General features: G+C 38.4%; 1 protein-coding gene across 1 annotated transcript; it reads left to right on the top strand.

The window, feature by feature from the left end:
- Positions 1-1,090: 1,090 nt before the first annotated feature.
- LOC102910730 (olfactory receptor 4K3-like) lies at positions 1,091-8,210 on the top strand. Its single transcript, XM_076568728.1, has 2 exons — positions 1,091-1,114; positions 3,899-8,210. Exon 2 carries the CDS (start codon positions 3,924-3,926, stop codon positions 4,860-4,862), a length of 939 nt encoding a protein of 312 aa, XP_076424843.1. The 5' UTR covers positions 1,091-1,114; positions 3,899-3,923; the 3' UTR covers positions 4,863-8,210.
- The last annotated feature ends 4,267 nt before the right edge of the window (positions 8,211-12,477 follow it).

The raw sequence follows: 12,477 nt of genomic DNA, 5'->3' as shown, positions 1-12,477 counted from the left end.
CTCTTCAAATCCATACTTCCCTATAACCTTTTCAAATATGTCACCAATTGGGAAGGAAGTGGTCAAATACATGAGCCTGTGGGAGACATTCTCACACAAAATGTTACATTGAGTGATGTTGGAAATCTTTGAATTGGAGTTCTGTCACTTCCCTTGCTTTCTCTACAGGCCAATCTTTTAGCAGATCTGGTTAAATGTTTTAAATCTAAGATGAAAATAAGTATGTTTGAAATGTGCATCTATATCTTCTTTTTAAAACATAGTGAAGGAGGAAGGAGCCAAAATGTCTCCAAGAATAAAGATGTTTGCTCTGCAAATCTGACAATCCAAGATCATCAACCCCTAGAAAATTGGTAAAGGTAGAAGAGAATTGACAGAAAGACCTTTGACATACATATATGTGTGTATATATATGTACACACACACATATATGTTCATATATATGTATACATACTATGGCACAAATTCACACGCATGCATACATGATAAGCATAGGTAAATAATTAAAAAGCACATTGGTGTCTAAATGACTTGACAGCCAATTTAAACCTATTAATATCACATACAAGTATAGAATACACCAAAATACATCAGTTATGTGACCAAGACTTGAAACAGATTTACCATACATTAGGGAATTATGTTCAAAGCATGTGTTTTGTTCTAGTCATATCTCACACTCTTAGCAAATGGTCTCATAACTATAATTTTTTTTAGTCACTTTGATTATATTGATACAGTAACAGACTATGCAGACAGCATGCTTTTCCTTCATCCTTATTGATGAAGTGAATAATTTTGAAAAGTTGACTAACATTATCAATGCTGGACTGACTAACAGAAGGTTTTACTTGTCTCTCTATTTTCACAAATATGCAGCACTCAGTATCACTCGTATCAGAGAAATCCCTAAGAGATGTCCAAGATAATTATTTCCAAAGTTCTCATTTTGTTCAGAACACAGACCAAGGGACATGATTCACCCATGGGACAGTTTTAGGAAGTGAAGATTGGTCAGGCTGAAGAGAAGACTATTTCCTACACTACATGAATGTCTTCATAAGCACACATCAGGTGGGAAGAAAATCTGATGCAAGAGAAAATTATGATTTTGGTAAGTCATCTCTCTGATATTCTTCTGTTAGGTAATTCTTAAAAATTTTCTAGTTATCTCTTTTTATCAATACCCATTATGTGATGGGCTGAGAACTGTTTGTCTTTTGTCATCTTTGGATATCAATTAATGTGTTTTCTCCACTTTTCATATTCTTCTATTCATGTCTAATCAGAAAATCATCATTCTTTATCAGATAATCCATAACAGCATTATACAGCTACCATTGTACAAATATTCCCCTCAACTTACCCAGACAAAATATTTTTGTCACAGTGACTCATATATAAGATAACTTTCAGCATAGAAATGGTAAAAATGATAGCAAATTAAATGAGAATAGACATAATACATGGTTATTATAGAACTCAAATTTTAAAAAATCTGAAAATGAATGACTCCAGGGAGGAGAGTTAGCAGCTCCCAGAGATGAGCTCCTTAATTTGTTTTCAAATGTATAGTGGACAGTCCTGAATTCATACACAATAATAAAACTGGACTCAACAGGTTATGTGTGTATGTTTGTGCTTACACACACACACACACACACACACACACACACACACACACACACACACACACACACATGAGTTAAGAATAATTACCAAAAGAAAAAGAGGCTATCCACTTTAGTGGTGGTACTAGAAGGGTTTAGGGAGGGTAGTTGGAAGGGATACGAGAAGGAAAGTGAGGAAGGGAAGTGATGTAATTATATTTCACTTAAAATATATTTAAAAATTAAATTAAGCTTACACCCCCTAAAAAACAAATCAAAACAAACAGATGGACAGACAGACAGTGAAAAAACCCAATAGCAACCAATCTGCTAGCAAAGCAAACTATTAGAAGCTACTAAAATATCACTCTTTAAACCACCATTATCTATCACTTGATATGTATTAAGTTTTATTAATATAACTATATTCATAAATACTTAAAAAAATTTAAATTTTGAGACTATTACAAATTTTAGCACTTTAATAGAAGGGCAATCAATACAGAAAAAATTTACACGTACAAGAAAATAAATAGCTTGCTTCCAGACTCTAAAAAAGATAATTCAGTTTGTCTCTTTTCATTAATGTTTGTTAATATAAAAGCCAACATTATTCAGGCTGAGCCAGTTATATTTAGATATGAGCATATATGCATGCAGTAGCAATTACTGAAAAAAAAAAGTCCACAAATTTAAAAGAAAGAATTAGGTGGTCTACTGTATAATATGTGGAGAAAAAAGGGAAGGGAGAAATGATGTAATTATATTATAATCTCAAAAATTAAAAGAAGCCATTAAAACTAAACAAAACCCAAAAAGTTGCCCTGGAAATTTTCAGACTGACCAGAAGCTGTCATGTGAAAAATCAGGCTTATCAAGGAGCATCAACTCTCTTGTATAATCAGTGTATTTTCCTTAGATATTTGGTAAATCTTTATAAGGCACATGTGTTTACTTATCTGCTATCATGCTGCTATAGCAGATGGATGTGATACCTGATGTCTTCAGAACTTTCTTGTTTTTCATCCTTACCCCACTTTTCTGAGCCCTCAGAAAACAGAAATGTGAAATAGTTCTGATAATAGCATCAGGGATCTCATTGTTCACCTGCTGCATTTCTCCCATTTCAAAGGATAAAGGATGATAAGACCCACAAGTTGAGAATTACTAAATGGAGCAGAAAAGGGAGAATGATTATCCAACATCCAGCTTGAATATTATCAGTTAGAACAGTATAGGCACTCTGCTTGTGCTTTGAGGTGAATAAGTGATGCTTACGTAAAGTATAATGTCACACCCATTCAAGGCTGACAGTCAAAGAACAGCTATGCTTACATGTTTATGTAATTCATTCTGTTCTTTAAAACAACAAAAATGATCAGTAGATAAGTGATATAATGAGAAAATATACTGTTGATAGATTGATGGTAGATGACATATTATACATGTCAAGAAACTATGATATCTCAAAGTCTAACAATTCTCAATATCTGTTGATACAAGTTAAAAACAATATTTTCTAGTGCTAAGACTGAACTAAATGTGACTTTCAGAGCTCAGGTTGGAATATGTGCTGCCTTGTTCTTTGGTAAATTCACGCCCACAGATTTTGTTAAGGTACTTTGTTAACCAGTCTAGTTAAATAAATAAATTCAATGATATATGTTTATTAATAAATAACTGTAAACCTGGTTTAATGTTTCTATCTGATATTTGTGTAAATCTTATATGGTATTTTGTAGGCTTCCCAACTGAAGTTTTTCCATTCCCTGCTTCAGTGTTTTAAGCTAAAATTTTACTTTATCAGACAGATATTAATTTACTGATGCACAATGAAGTCATCACACATGCTTCCAAAAATGGTGACATCCTGTCTGATCATTTGTACTGAACTTCAATACAATTTCTGAATTTATACCTCATTTTTGTTATAGAATATCATAACTGCTAATGATAAATTTAGACAATTTATTTAAGAAACTATATATATATATATATATATATATATATATTAATTTTCACGTTGCTGTCTTGCTTCCTCACTGCTCTCCTGGAAATGAATTTCCTAATAGATCATGGGTGTAACAGTCACATCTGATGCATCTCTTTGTGGGGGAGTTGATCTTGGATCATTAGCTCACTTGGACAGCAGTGCCACTCACATTTACCTTAGATTTCTCTTTACATTTATGCATTTCTATTCAGGTAAGTTTCAAAGGGAATGCCAAGTTCTATAAAAGAAGTACAATCTTCTTATGACTAACTGATAATTTTCTTTTTTTTTGTAGGTTTCTTCTGGGGACACTGAGTAAAATGGATGGAGGCAATCAGTCTGTGGTGTCAGAATTTATACTTTGGGGACTTGCCAATTCGAAGAATCTGCAGGTCTTACTCTTTGTGATGTTTTTGATACTTTATCTGTTCATTGTATCTGGAAATATTGTCATCCTTGTTTTAATCACCACTGACCGCCATCTCCACTCTCCCATGTACTTCTTGTTGGCCAACTTGTCCTTTGTTGATATGTGTCTTTCTTCAAACACCACTCCTAAGATGATATCAGACTTTCTCAGGGAAGTCAAGACCATTTCCTTTGCAGGTTGCATGTCTCAGGTCTTCTTTTCTCATTGCATTGCTGGAGGAGAGATGGTGTTGTTGGTGGTAATGGCTTATGACCGCTATGTGGCCATTTGCAAACCACTCCACTATCTCACCATTATGAACCTGAAAAGATGCACTGGGTTGGTGCTGATTTCTTGGACTACTGGCTTTATACATGGTATAAGTTACTTTTTAGTGGTTGTGCAGCTGCCTTTTTGTGGCCCCAAGGAAATAGACAGCTTTTTCTGTGACATGCCATTGGTGATCAAGCTAGCCTGCATGGATTACCATGATTTAAATACTTTAATGAATGCTGAATGTGGGGTTGTGGCTGTAACCTGCTTCTTTCTGTTGCTCGTATCCTACACATACATCCTTATCACTGTTAGCCAGAGCTCTAAAGATGGTGTATCTAAGGCTCTGTCCACATGCAGTGCCCACATCACAGTGGTGATGATCTTCTTTTTGCCCTGCATCTTCATCTATGTGTGGCCCCTCAGTATCACTTGGTTGGACAAATTTCTTGCCGTGTTTTACTCTGTTTTTACACCTCTTCTGAACCCAGCCATTTATACACTGAGAAATAAAGAGATGAAAAATGCTATGAAAAGGTTCATAGGCAAATTTCTGGGTCCCAAAGGAAATTCATAATATTAAAAATGTGTTCCAATTACTTCAGATAAAGAGACTAACTGTATTAAATAGATTCAAAACCAGCAAATATGACTTACATTGAATATTTGTACCATTCTTCACTATAGATATCATTTAACACCTTAAGGACAATATGACATTTAATGATCAACCAACAGTTCATTGCTAATTTTTTGTCTTAAATTCTAAATATCAAAGATTTTTCCACACAGGAATGTCAGCAAAGTATTCTTCTATGTTTTTAATAAAGTTTAACTTAGCACTTTTGACCAAACTCATATGTTTATCTTTATGAATAAAATCTTAGCAACTTTTAACTGAGTATAAGTCTGTATAACATCACATGCACATTAATTGCTGTGCTAAATTCATGATTAAATACTTTAGTTATGAACTTGAATTTTCCTAAAATATTTATTCCTGAAATTTGTAAGTAGTTACAAATAGTCTGAACATATCAAAGAATGTATACTTGAATCTCTCTTCTCTTCTAATAATAACTTTACAGAAGAATATTTTGGTTTTGCTACATTTTTTTGTGATTTCCTTCTTTTTTATTAAGAGATTTTCTATTTGTTTTACATGTCAGCCACAGATTCCCATGTCATCTTTCCTCCCACCCTCCAGCATTTACCCTCAACCCAGCACACATTCCCACCTCCTCCAAGGCAAGAACTCCCCTGGGGATCCAGCAGAGCCTGGTATATTCAGTTGAGGCAGGTCCAAGTACCTTCCCCCTGCACCAAGGCTAAGCAAAGTGTCTCAACACAGGCACTAGATTCTGAAAAGCCAGCTCATGTACTAAGGACAGGTCCCAGTCTCACTGCCTGGGGGCCCCCCTAAACAGTTCAAGCTAAACAACTGTCTCACTTATCTAGAGGGCCTAGTCTAGTGCTGTGGGGGCTCCTCAGCTATTGGTTCACAGTTCATGTGTTTCTACTAGTTTGGCTAGTTGTCTCTGTACTTTTTCCAATCCTGGTCTTGATATCTCTTGCTCATATAATCCCTCATCTCTCTCATTGATCGGACTCCAGTAGCTCTGCCTGGGGCTTGGCCGTGGATCTCCGCATCTGCTTCCATCAGTCACTAGGTGAGGGTTCTATCATGACAGTTAGGGTGTTCAGCCATCTGATCACCAGAGTAGGTCAGCTCAGTCACCCTCCACTCTATACTGGAGTCATCTTTGTGGATTCCTGGGGATCTCTCTAGCACTCTGCTTCTTCCTATTCCCATGGTGTCTTCATTTATCATGGTATCTCTTTCCTTGTTCTCCCATACTGTTCCTGATCCAGCTAGGACCTCCCACTCCCTTAAGCTCTCTTTCCCCCGACCCTTATCCTCCATCATTCCCTCTTCCCCTAGTTTGCTCATGTACATCTCATTCATTTCTCCATCACTGGTTGATCCCTGTGTCTTTCCTAGGGTCCTCTTTACTAGCCAGCCTCCCTGGAGCTGTGAGTTGCAGTCTGGTTATCCTTTGCTTTACATCTAGTATCCACTTATGAATGAGTTCATACCATGTTTGTCTTTCTGAGTCTGGGTTATCTCACTCGGGATGATTTTTTCTAGTTCCATCCATTTGTGTGCAAACCTCATGATGTCATTGATTTTCTTTGCTGAGTAGCATTCCATTGTGTCTATGTACCACATTTTCTTTATCCATTCTTCAGTTGAAGGGCATCTAGGTTGTTTCCAGGTTCTGGCTATTACAAATAAGGCTGCTATGAACATAGTTGAGCATGGGTCCTTGTGGTATGATTGAGCATTTCTTGGGTATATGCCCAAGAGTGGTATAGCTGGGTCTTGAGGAAGATTGATTCCCAATTTTCTGAGAAAGTGCCATGCCATACTGATTTCCAAAGTGGTTGTACCAGTTTGCATTCCCACCAACAGTATAGGAGTGTTGCCCTTGCTTCACATCCTCTCCAACATAAGCTGTCTTCAGTGTTTCTTATCTTAGCCATTCTTACAGGTAGTTTTTTTGTTTTACATATTTAATAACCATGAAGACATTATAATGAGCTAAGATAAACCATGAATGCTTCTAAATTTTTTTAAATTGTTGATTTTTCTACTTATCTACATTATTGTACACTTAAGAATATGTTCTTGCTCTCTTGAGGATGAGGATTTTGTAAAGCCTGTTACTGGGAACTCTTGCCCAACTCTGTCCCAGTTGTCGGCCAGCAGGCAGGGCTCTGGTGAGAAGGCCTTCCCCTCACCAAGACCCCCCACCGGACCCTGAAATCTACATGCCTTGCCCCCATACACATCTGCCTGGGACCCCATCTACTTCCTGAGGCACAGAAACCAAATCATCAGCTCGCATTGGAACAAGATGTGAGTAACTCTGATCATACCCAGAGAGTCCTGCCCCCAGGAACCACCCTGGGACACGGTCCCCAGGCACTCCCACCCAATTCTGTCCCAGTTACTAGCTAGCAGGCAAAACTCCTGTGGGTAGGACCCTCATCTCAACAAAACACCTCACCAGACCGTGAAATCTACTTGCTCTGCCCCCAATCCCATCCATCTGAGACCCCAGGAACTTCATGAGGCAGGAAACCAAATATCCAGCTCACAATGGACTAAGAGGTGAATGACTCTGCTCATACCCAGAGAGCCCTGCCTCTAGGACCCATCCCTGGGACACAACCAGTCCCCGGGAACCCCCAGTTGCTGGCCAGCAGGCAAAACTCTCACAGGAAGGGCCCCCTCACCAACTCCCCCACCAGACATTGCAATCTACATGCCCTGCTCCCATACCCATCTGCCTGAGACCCCCCAAAATTCCTGAGGCATGGAAACCAAACCAACAGCTCACATGGACCAAGAGCTCTCATTGGATCAAGAGTAACTTTCTGAGGCATGGAAATCAAACCACCAGCTCTTAATGGACAAAGCTCTCATTGGACCAAAAGTAACCTCATGAGACAGGGAATCCACCACCCCTCATTAGACCAAGAGTAGATTTCTGAGAAATAGAATCTTCCACCTCTCAACTAGCTTGGTTTGACCTAAGAGATGCTCCCTGAGACACAGAATCTGCCTGCTCCAATTAGACCAAAAGCTAAGACTGGACCCAGAGGGGCCCCCTGAGACACAGACACAACAAACATAGAGTGGACCAATAGCAACTCGCTCAGACACAGGCACCTCTTATACCTATTAGAGGAGGAGATGGGCAGACGTCAAGGCAAAAAAATACAAACAACAACATAAAGAGCAATATGGCATCACCAGAACCTAGTCCTCCTCCAACAGCAAGACCTGAACATCACAATGTAGAAGAAACACAAGGAAGCAACCTTATGCATAGCATCATGAAGATGCTAGAGGCCCTTCAACAAAAAGTGAAATTGAAGAAAAGACAAACAAAAAAATTGGAAGAAATCAATAAAAAATTGAGAAAAAGACAAATAAAAAATGGAAAGAAATCAATAAATCCCTTAAAGAAAGAAAAAAAAACATGAAAAATCAATTAAACATGTGAAGGAAACAGTTCAAGGCCTGAGAAGGGAAACAGAAAAAAATGAAGAATGTATCTCTGATTTCCTTCTCAGCCTCTTTGTCAATTGTATATAGGAGGGCTACTAATTGTTTTGAGTTGATCTTGTATCCTGTTATGCTGCTGAAGGTGTTTATAAGCTTTATCAGTTCCTTGGTTGAATCTTTGGGGTCACTCAAGTATACTATCATGTCATCCGCAAATAGGGAAAGCTTGATTTCTTCATTTTTAATTTGTATCCCCTGATCTCCTTTTGTTGTCTTATTGCTCTGGCTAGAACTTCAAGTAATATATTGAATAAGTATGGGGAGAGTGGACAGCCTTGCCTCATTCCTGATTTTAGTGGAATCGCTTTGAGTTTCTCTCCATTTAATTTGATGTTGGCTGTTGGCTTGCTGTAAATTGCCTTTATTATGTTTACGTATGTACCCTGTATTCCTGATTGCTCCAAGAACTTTATCATGAAGGGGTATTGGATTTTGTCAAATGCCTTTTCTGCATCTAGTGAGATGATCATGTGGTTTTTTTTCTTTGAGATTGTTTATACATTGTATTACATTGACAGACTTTTGTATGTTGAACCACCCTTGCATCCCTGGGATGAAGCCTACTTGATCATGGTGGATAATTGTTTTGATGTGTTCTTGGAGTCTGTTTGCCAGTATTTTATTGAGTATTTTTACATCAATATTCATGAGGGAGATTAGTCTGTAGTTCTCTTTCTTTGTTGTATCCTTGTTTGGTTTAGTAATCAGTGTAATTGTAGCCTCATAGAAGGAGTTTGGTAATGTTCCTTCTGTTTCTATTATGTGGAACAATTTAGAGAGCATTGGTATTAACTCTTCTTTGAAGATCTGGTAGAATTCTGCGCTGAAACCATCTGGTCCTCAGCTTTGTTTGGTTGGGAGACTTTTAATGACTGTTTCTCTTTCCTTAGGGGTTATTGGACTATTTAAATAGTTTATCTGGTCTTGATTTAACTTAGGTATGTGGTACCTATCCAGAAAATTTTCCATTTCTTTTAGATTTTCCAGTTTTGTGGAGTAGAGGTTTTGGAAGAATGACCTGATGATTCTCTGAATTTCCTCAATGTCTGTTGTTATGTCCCCCTTTTCATTTCTGATTTTGTCGATTTGGATGCTCTCTCTCTGTCTTTTGCTTAGTTTGGATAAGGGCTTGTTTATCTTGTTGATTTTTTCAAAGAACCAACACTTTGTTTCATTATTTTTTTTGTATTATTCTCTTTGTTTCTATTTTCTTCATTTCAGCTCTCAGTTTGATGATATCCTGGCATCTATTCTTCCTGGGAGACTTTGCTCCTTCTTGTTCTAGAGCGTTCAGGTGTGCTGTTAAGTCACTGTGTGAGATTTCTCCAAATTCTTTATGTGGGCATTTAGTGCTCTGAATTTCCCTCTTAGCACTGCTTTCATAGTGTCCCATAAGTTTGGGTATGTGGTGAATTCATTTTCCTTGATCACTAACCAATAAAGTGAAGGGCCTATATGACAAGAACTTGAAGTCCCTGAAAAAAGAAATTGAAGAAGATGTCAGAAAATGAAAAGATCTCCCATGCTCATGGATAGGCAGGACCAACATAGTAAAAATGGCAATTTTACAAAAAGCAATCTACAGATTCAATGCAATCCCATCAAAATACCAACACAATTCTTCACAGACCTGGAAAAAATAATACTCAACTTCATATAGAAAAACAAAAAACCCAGGATAGCCAAAAGAATCCTGTACAATAAAACAACATCTGGAGGCATCATGATCCCTGACTTCAAGCTCTACTTTAGAGCTACAGTAAAAAAAATAGCTTGTTATTGGCATAAAAACCAACATGTGGACCAATGGAATCGAATTGAAGACCCTGACATTAACCCACACACCTATGAACATATAATTTTTGACAAAGAAGCCAAAAGTGTACAATGAAAAAAAGAAAGCATCTTCAACAAATGGTGCTGGCATAACTGGATATCAACGTGTAGAAGGCTGCAAATAGATCCATATCTGTCACCGTGCACAAAATTTAAGTCCAAGTGGATCAAGGACCTCAACATAAATCCAGCTACTCTGAACCTGCTAGAAGAGAAAGTAGTAAGTAATCTTGAACACATTGGCATAGGAGATCACTTCCTAAATATAACACCAGTAGCACAAACACTGAGAGAAACAATCAATCAATGGGACCTGTTGAAACTGAGAAGCTTTTGTAGAGCAAAGGATATGGTCAACAAGGCAAATCAACAGCCTACAGAATGGGAAAAGGTCTTCACCAGCCCCACATCTGACAGAGGATTGATATCCAGAATATATAAGGAACTCAAGAAATTAGACATCAAAATGTCCAACAGTTCAATTAAGAAATGGGCTTTAGAACTAAACAGAGAATTCTCAACAGAGGAAACTCAAATGGCTGAAAGATATGTAAGGAATTGCTCAACACCCCTAATCATCAGGGAAATGCAAATCAAAATGACTCTGAGATACCACCTTATGCCTGTCAGAATGGCTAAGATAAAAAACACTGAAGACACCTTATGCTGGAGAGGATGTGGAGGTAGGGGAACTCTCCTCCACTGCTGGTGGGAATGCAAGCTTGTACAACCACTTTGAAAATCAACATGGCACTTTCTTAGAAAATTGGGAATCAATCTCCCCCAAGATCCAGCTATACCACTCTTGGGCATATACCCAAGGAATGTTCAATTATACCACAGAAGCACTTGCTCAGCTATGTTCATATCAGCATTGTTTGTAATAGCCAAAACCTGGAAACAACCTAGATGCCCTTCAACTGAAGAATGGATAAATAAATTGTGGCACATATACACAATGGAATACTACTCAGCAGAGAAAAACAATGACATCATGAGGTTTGCAGGCAAATGGATGGATCTAGAAAAAATCATCCTGAGTGAGGTAACCCAGACTCAGAAAGACAAACATGGTATGTACTCACTCATAGGAGGATACTAGATGTGGAACAAGGATGACTGGACTGATACTCACATCACCAGGGAGGCTACCTTGAAAATAGGAGCCCAAGAAAGACATGGGGATCACCCAATGATGGAGAAATAGATGAGATCTACATAAACAGCCTGGATATGAGTGGGGGTAATGAAGGGCGATGGTCGAGGGAAAGAGAGCTTAGGGGAATGGGAGATCCCAGCTGGATTAAGAACAGAGAGGGAGAACAAGGAATAGGAGACCATGGTAAATGAAGACCACATGAGAATAGGAAGAAGCAAAGGGCCAGAGAGGCCCACAGAAATCCACAAAGATACCCCCAAAATAGACTGCTGGCAATGGTCGAGAGACAGCCCGAACTGACCTACTCTGGTGATGGGATGGCCAAACACCCTAACTGTCATGCTAGAAACCCCATCCAATGACTGAGGGATCTGGATGCAAAGATCTATGACTAGGCCCCAGGTGGAGCTCCGGGAGTCCAATTAGTGAGAAAGAGGAGGGTTTCTATGAGTGAGAATTGTTGAGACCAAAGTTCGATAAAGCACAGGGACAAATAGCCAAATGAATGGAAACACACGAACTATGAACCAATGGCTGAGGGGCCCCCAACTGGATCAGGCCCTCTGAATAGATGAGACAGTTGATTGGAGGAGATGGGAAAGGGGGGTGTTCTGGGGGGGAAAGGGAGGGGGCAGGAGGGGGGAGAACAACTGAATCCATGGCTGATATGTAGAACTGAATTGTATTGTAAAACAAAATGAAAAAGAAAGAAACAATGAAGAAGACACAAACAGAGGGAATGCTGGAAACAGAAATTCTGAGTAAACAAACAGAAAACATACTTGCAAGCATAACCAACAGAATACAAGAGATGGAAGAGAGAATCTCTGGTGTAGAAGATACAATAGAGGAGATACATTCATCAGTCAAAGAAAATACCCAAGACAAAAAAATCACAAGGCAAAACATCCAGGAAATCTTGGACAGCATGAAAAGGCCAAATTAAGAATAATAGGGATAGAAGAAGGAGAAGAATACCAACTCAAAGGCACAGAAAATATGTTCATTAAGATCATAGAAGAAAACTTTCCCAACTTAAAGAAGGAAATACCTATGAAGATA

Source organism: Peromyscus maniculatus, chromosome 4, assembly GCF_049852395.1.
Source record: "Peromyscus maniculatus bairdii isolate BWxNUB_F1_BW_parent chromosome 4, HU_Pman_BW_mat_3.1, whole genome shotgun sequence".
NCBI lineage: Eukaryota > Metazoa > Chordata > Mammalia > Rodentia > Cricetidae > Peromyscus > Peromyscus maniculatus.
Note: the sequence above shows the minus strand (reverse complement) of the source record. Positions and strands in the feature narration are given on the sequence as shown.

What these genes read in the sequence shown, in the direction of transcription:
- LOC102910730 (XM_076568728.1), top strand. Translation starts at nt 3,924, where the DNA reads ATGGATGGAGGCAATCAGTCTGTGGTGTCAGAATTTATACTTTGGGGA.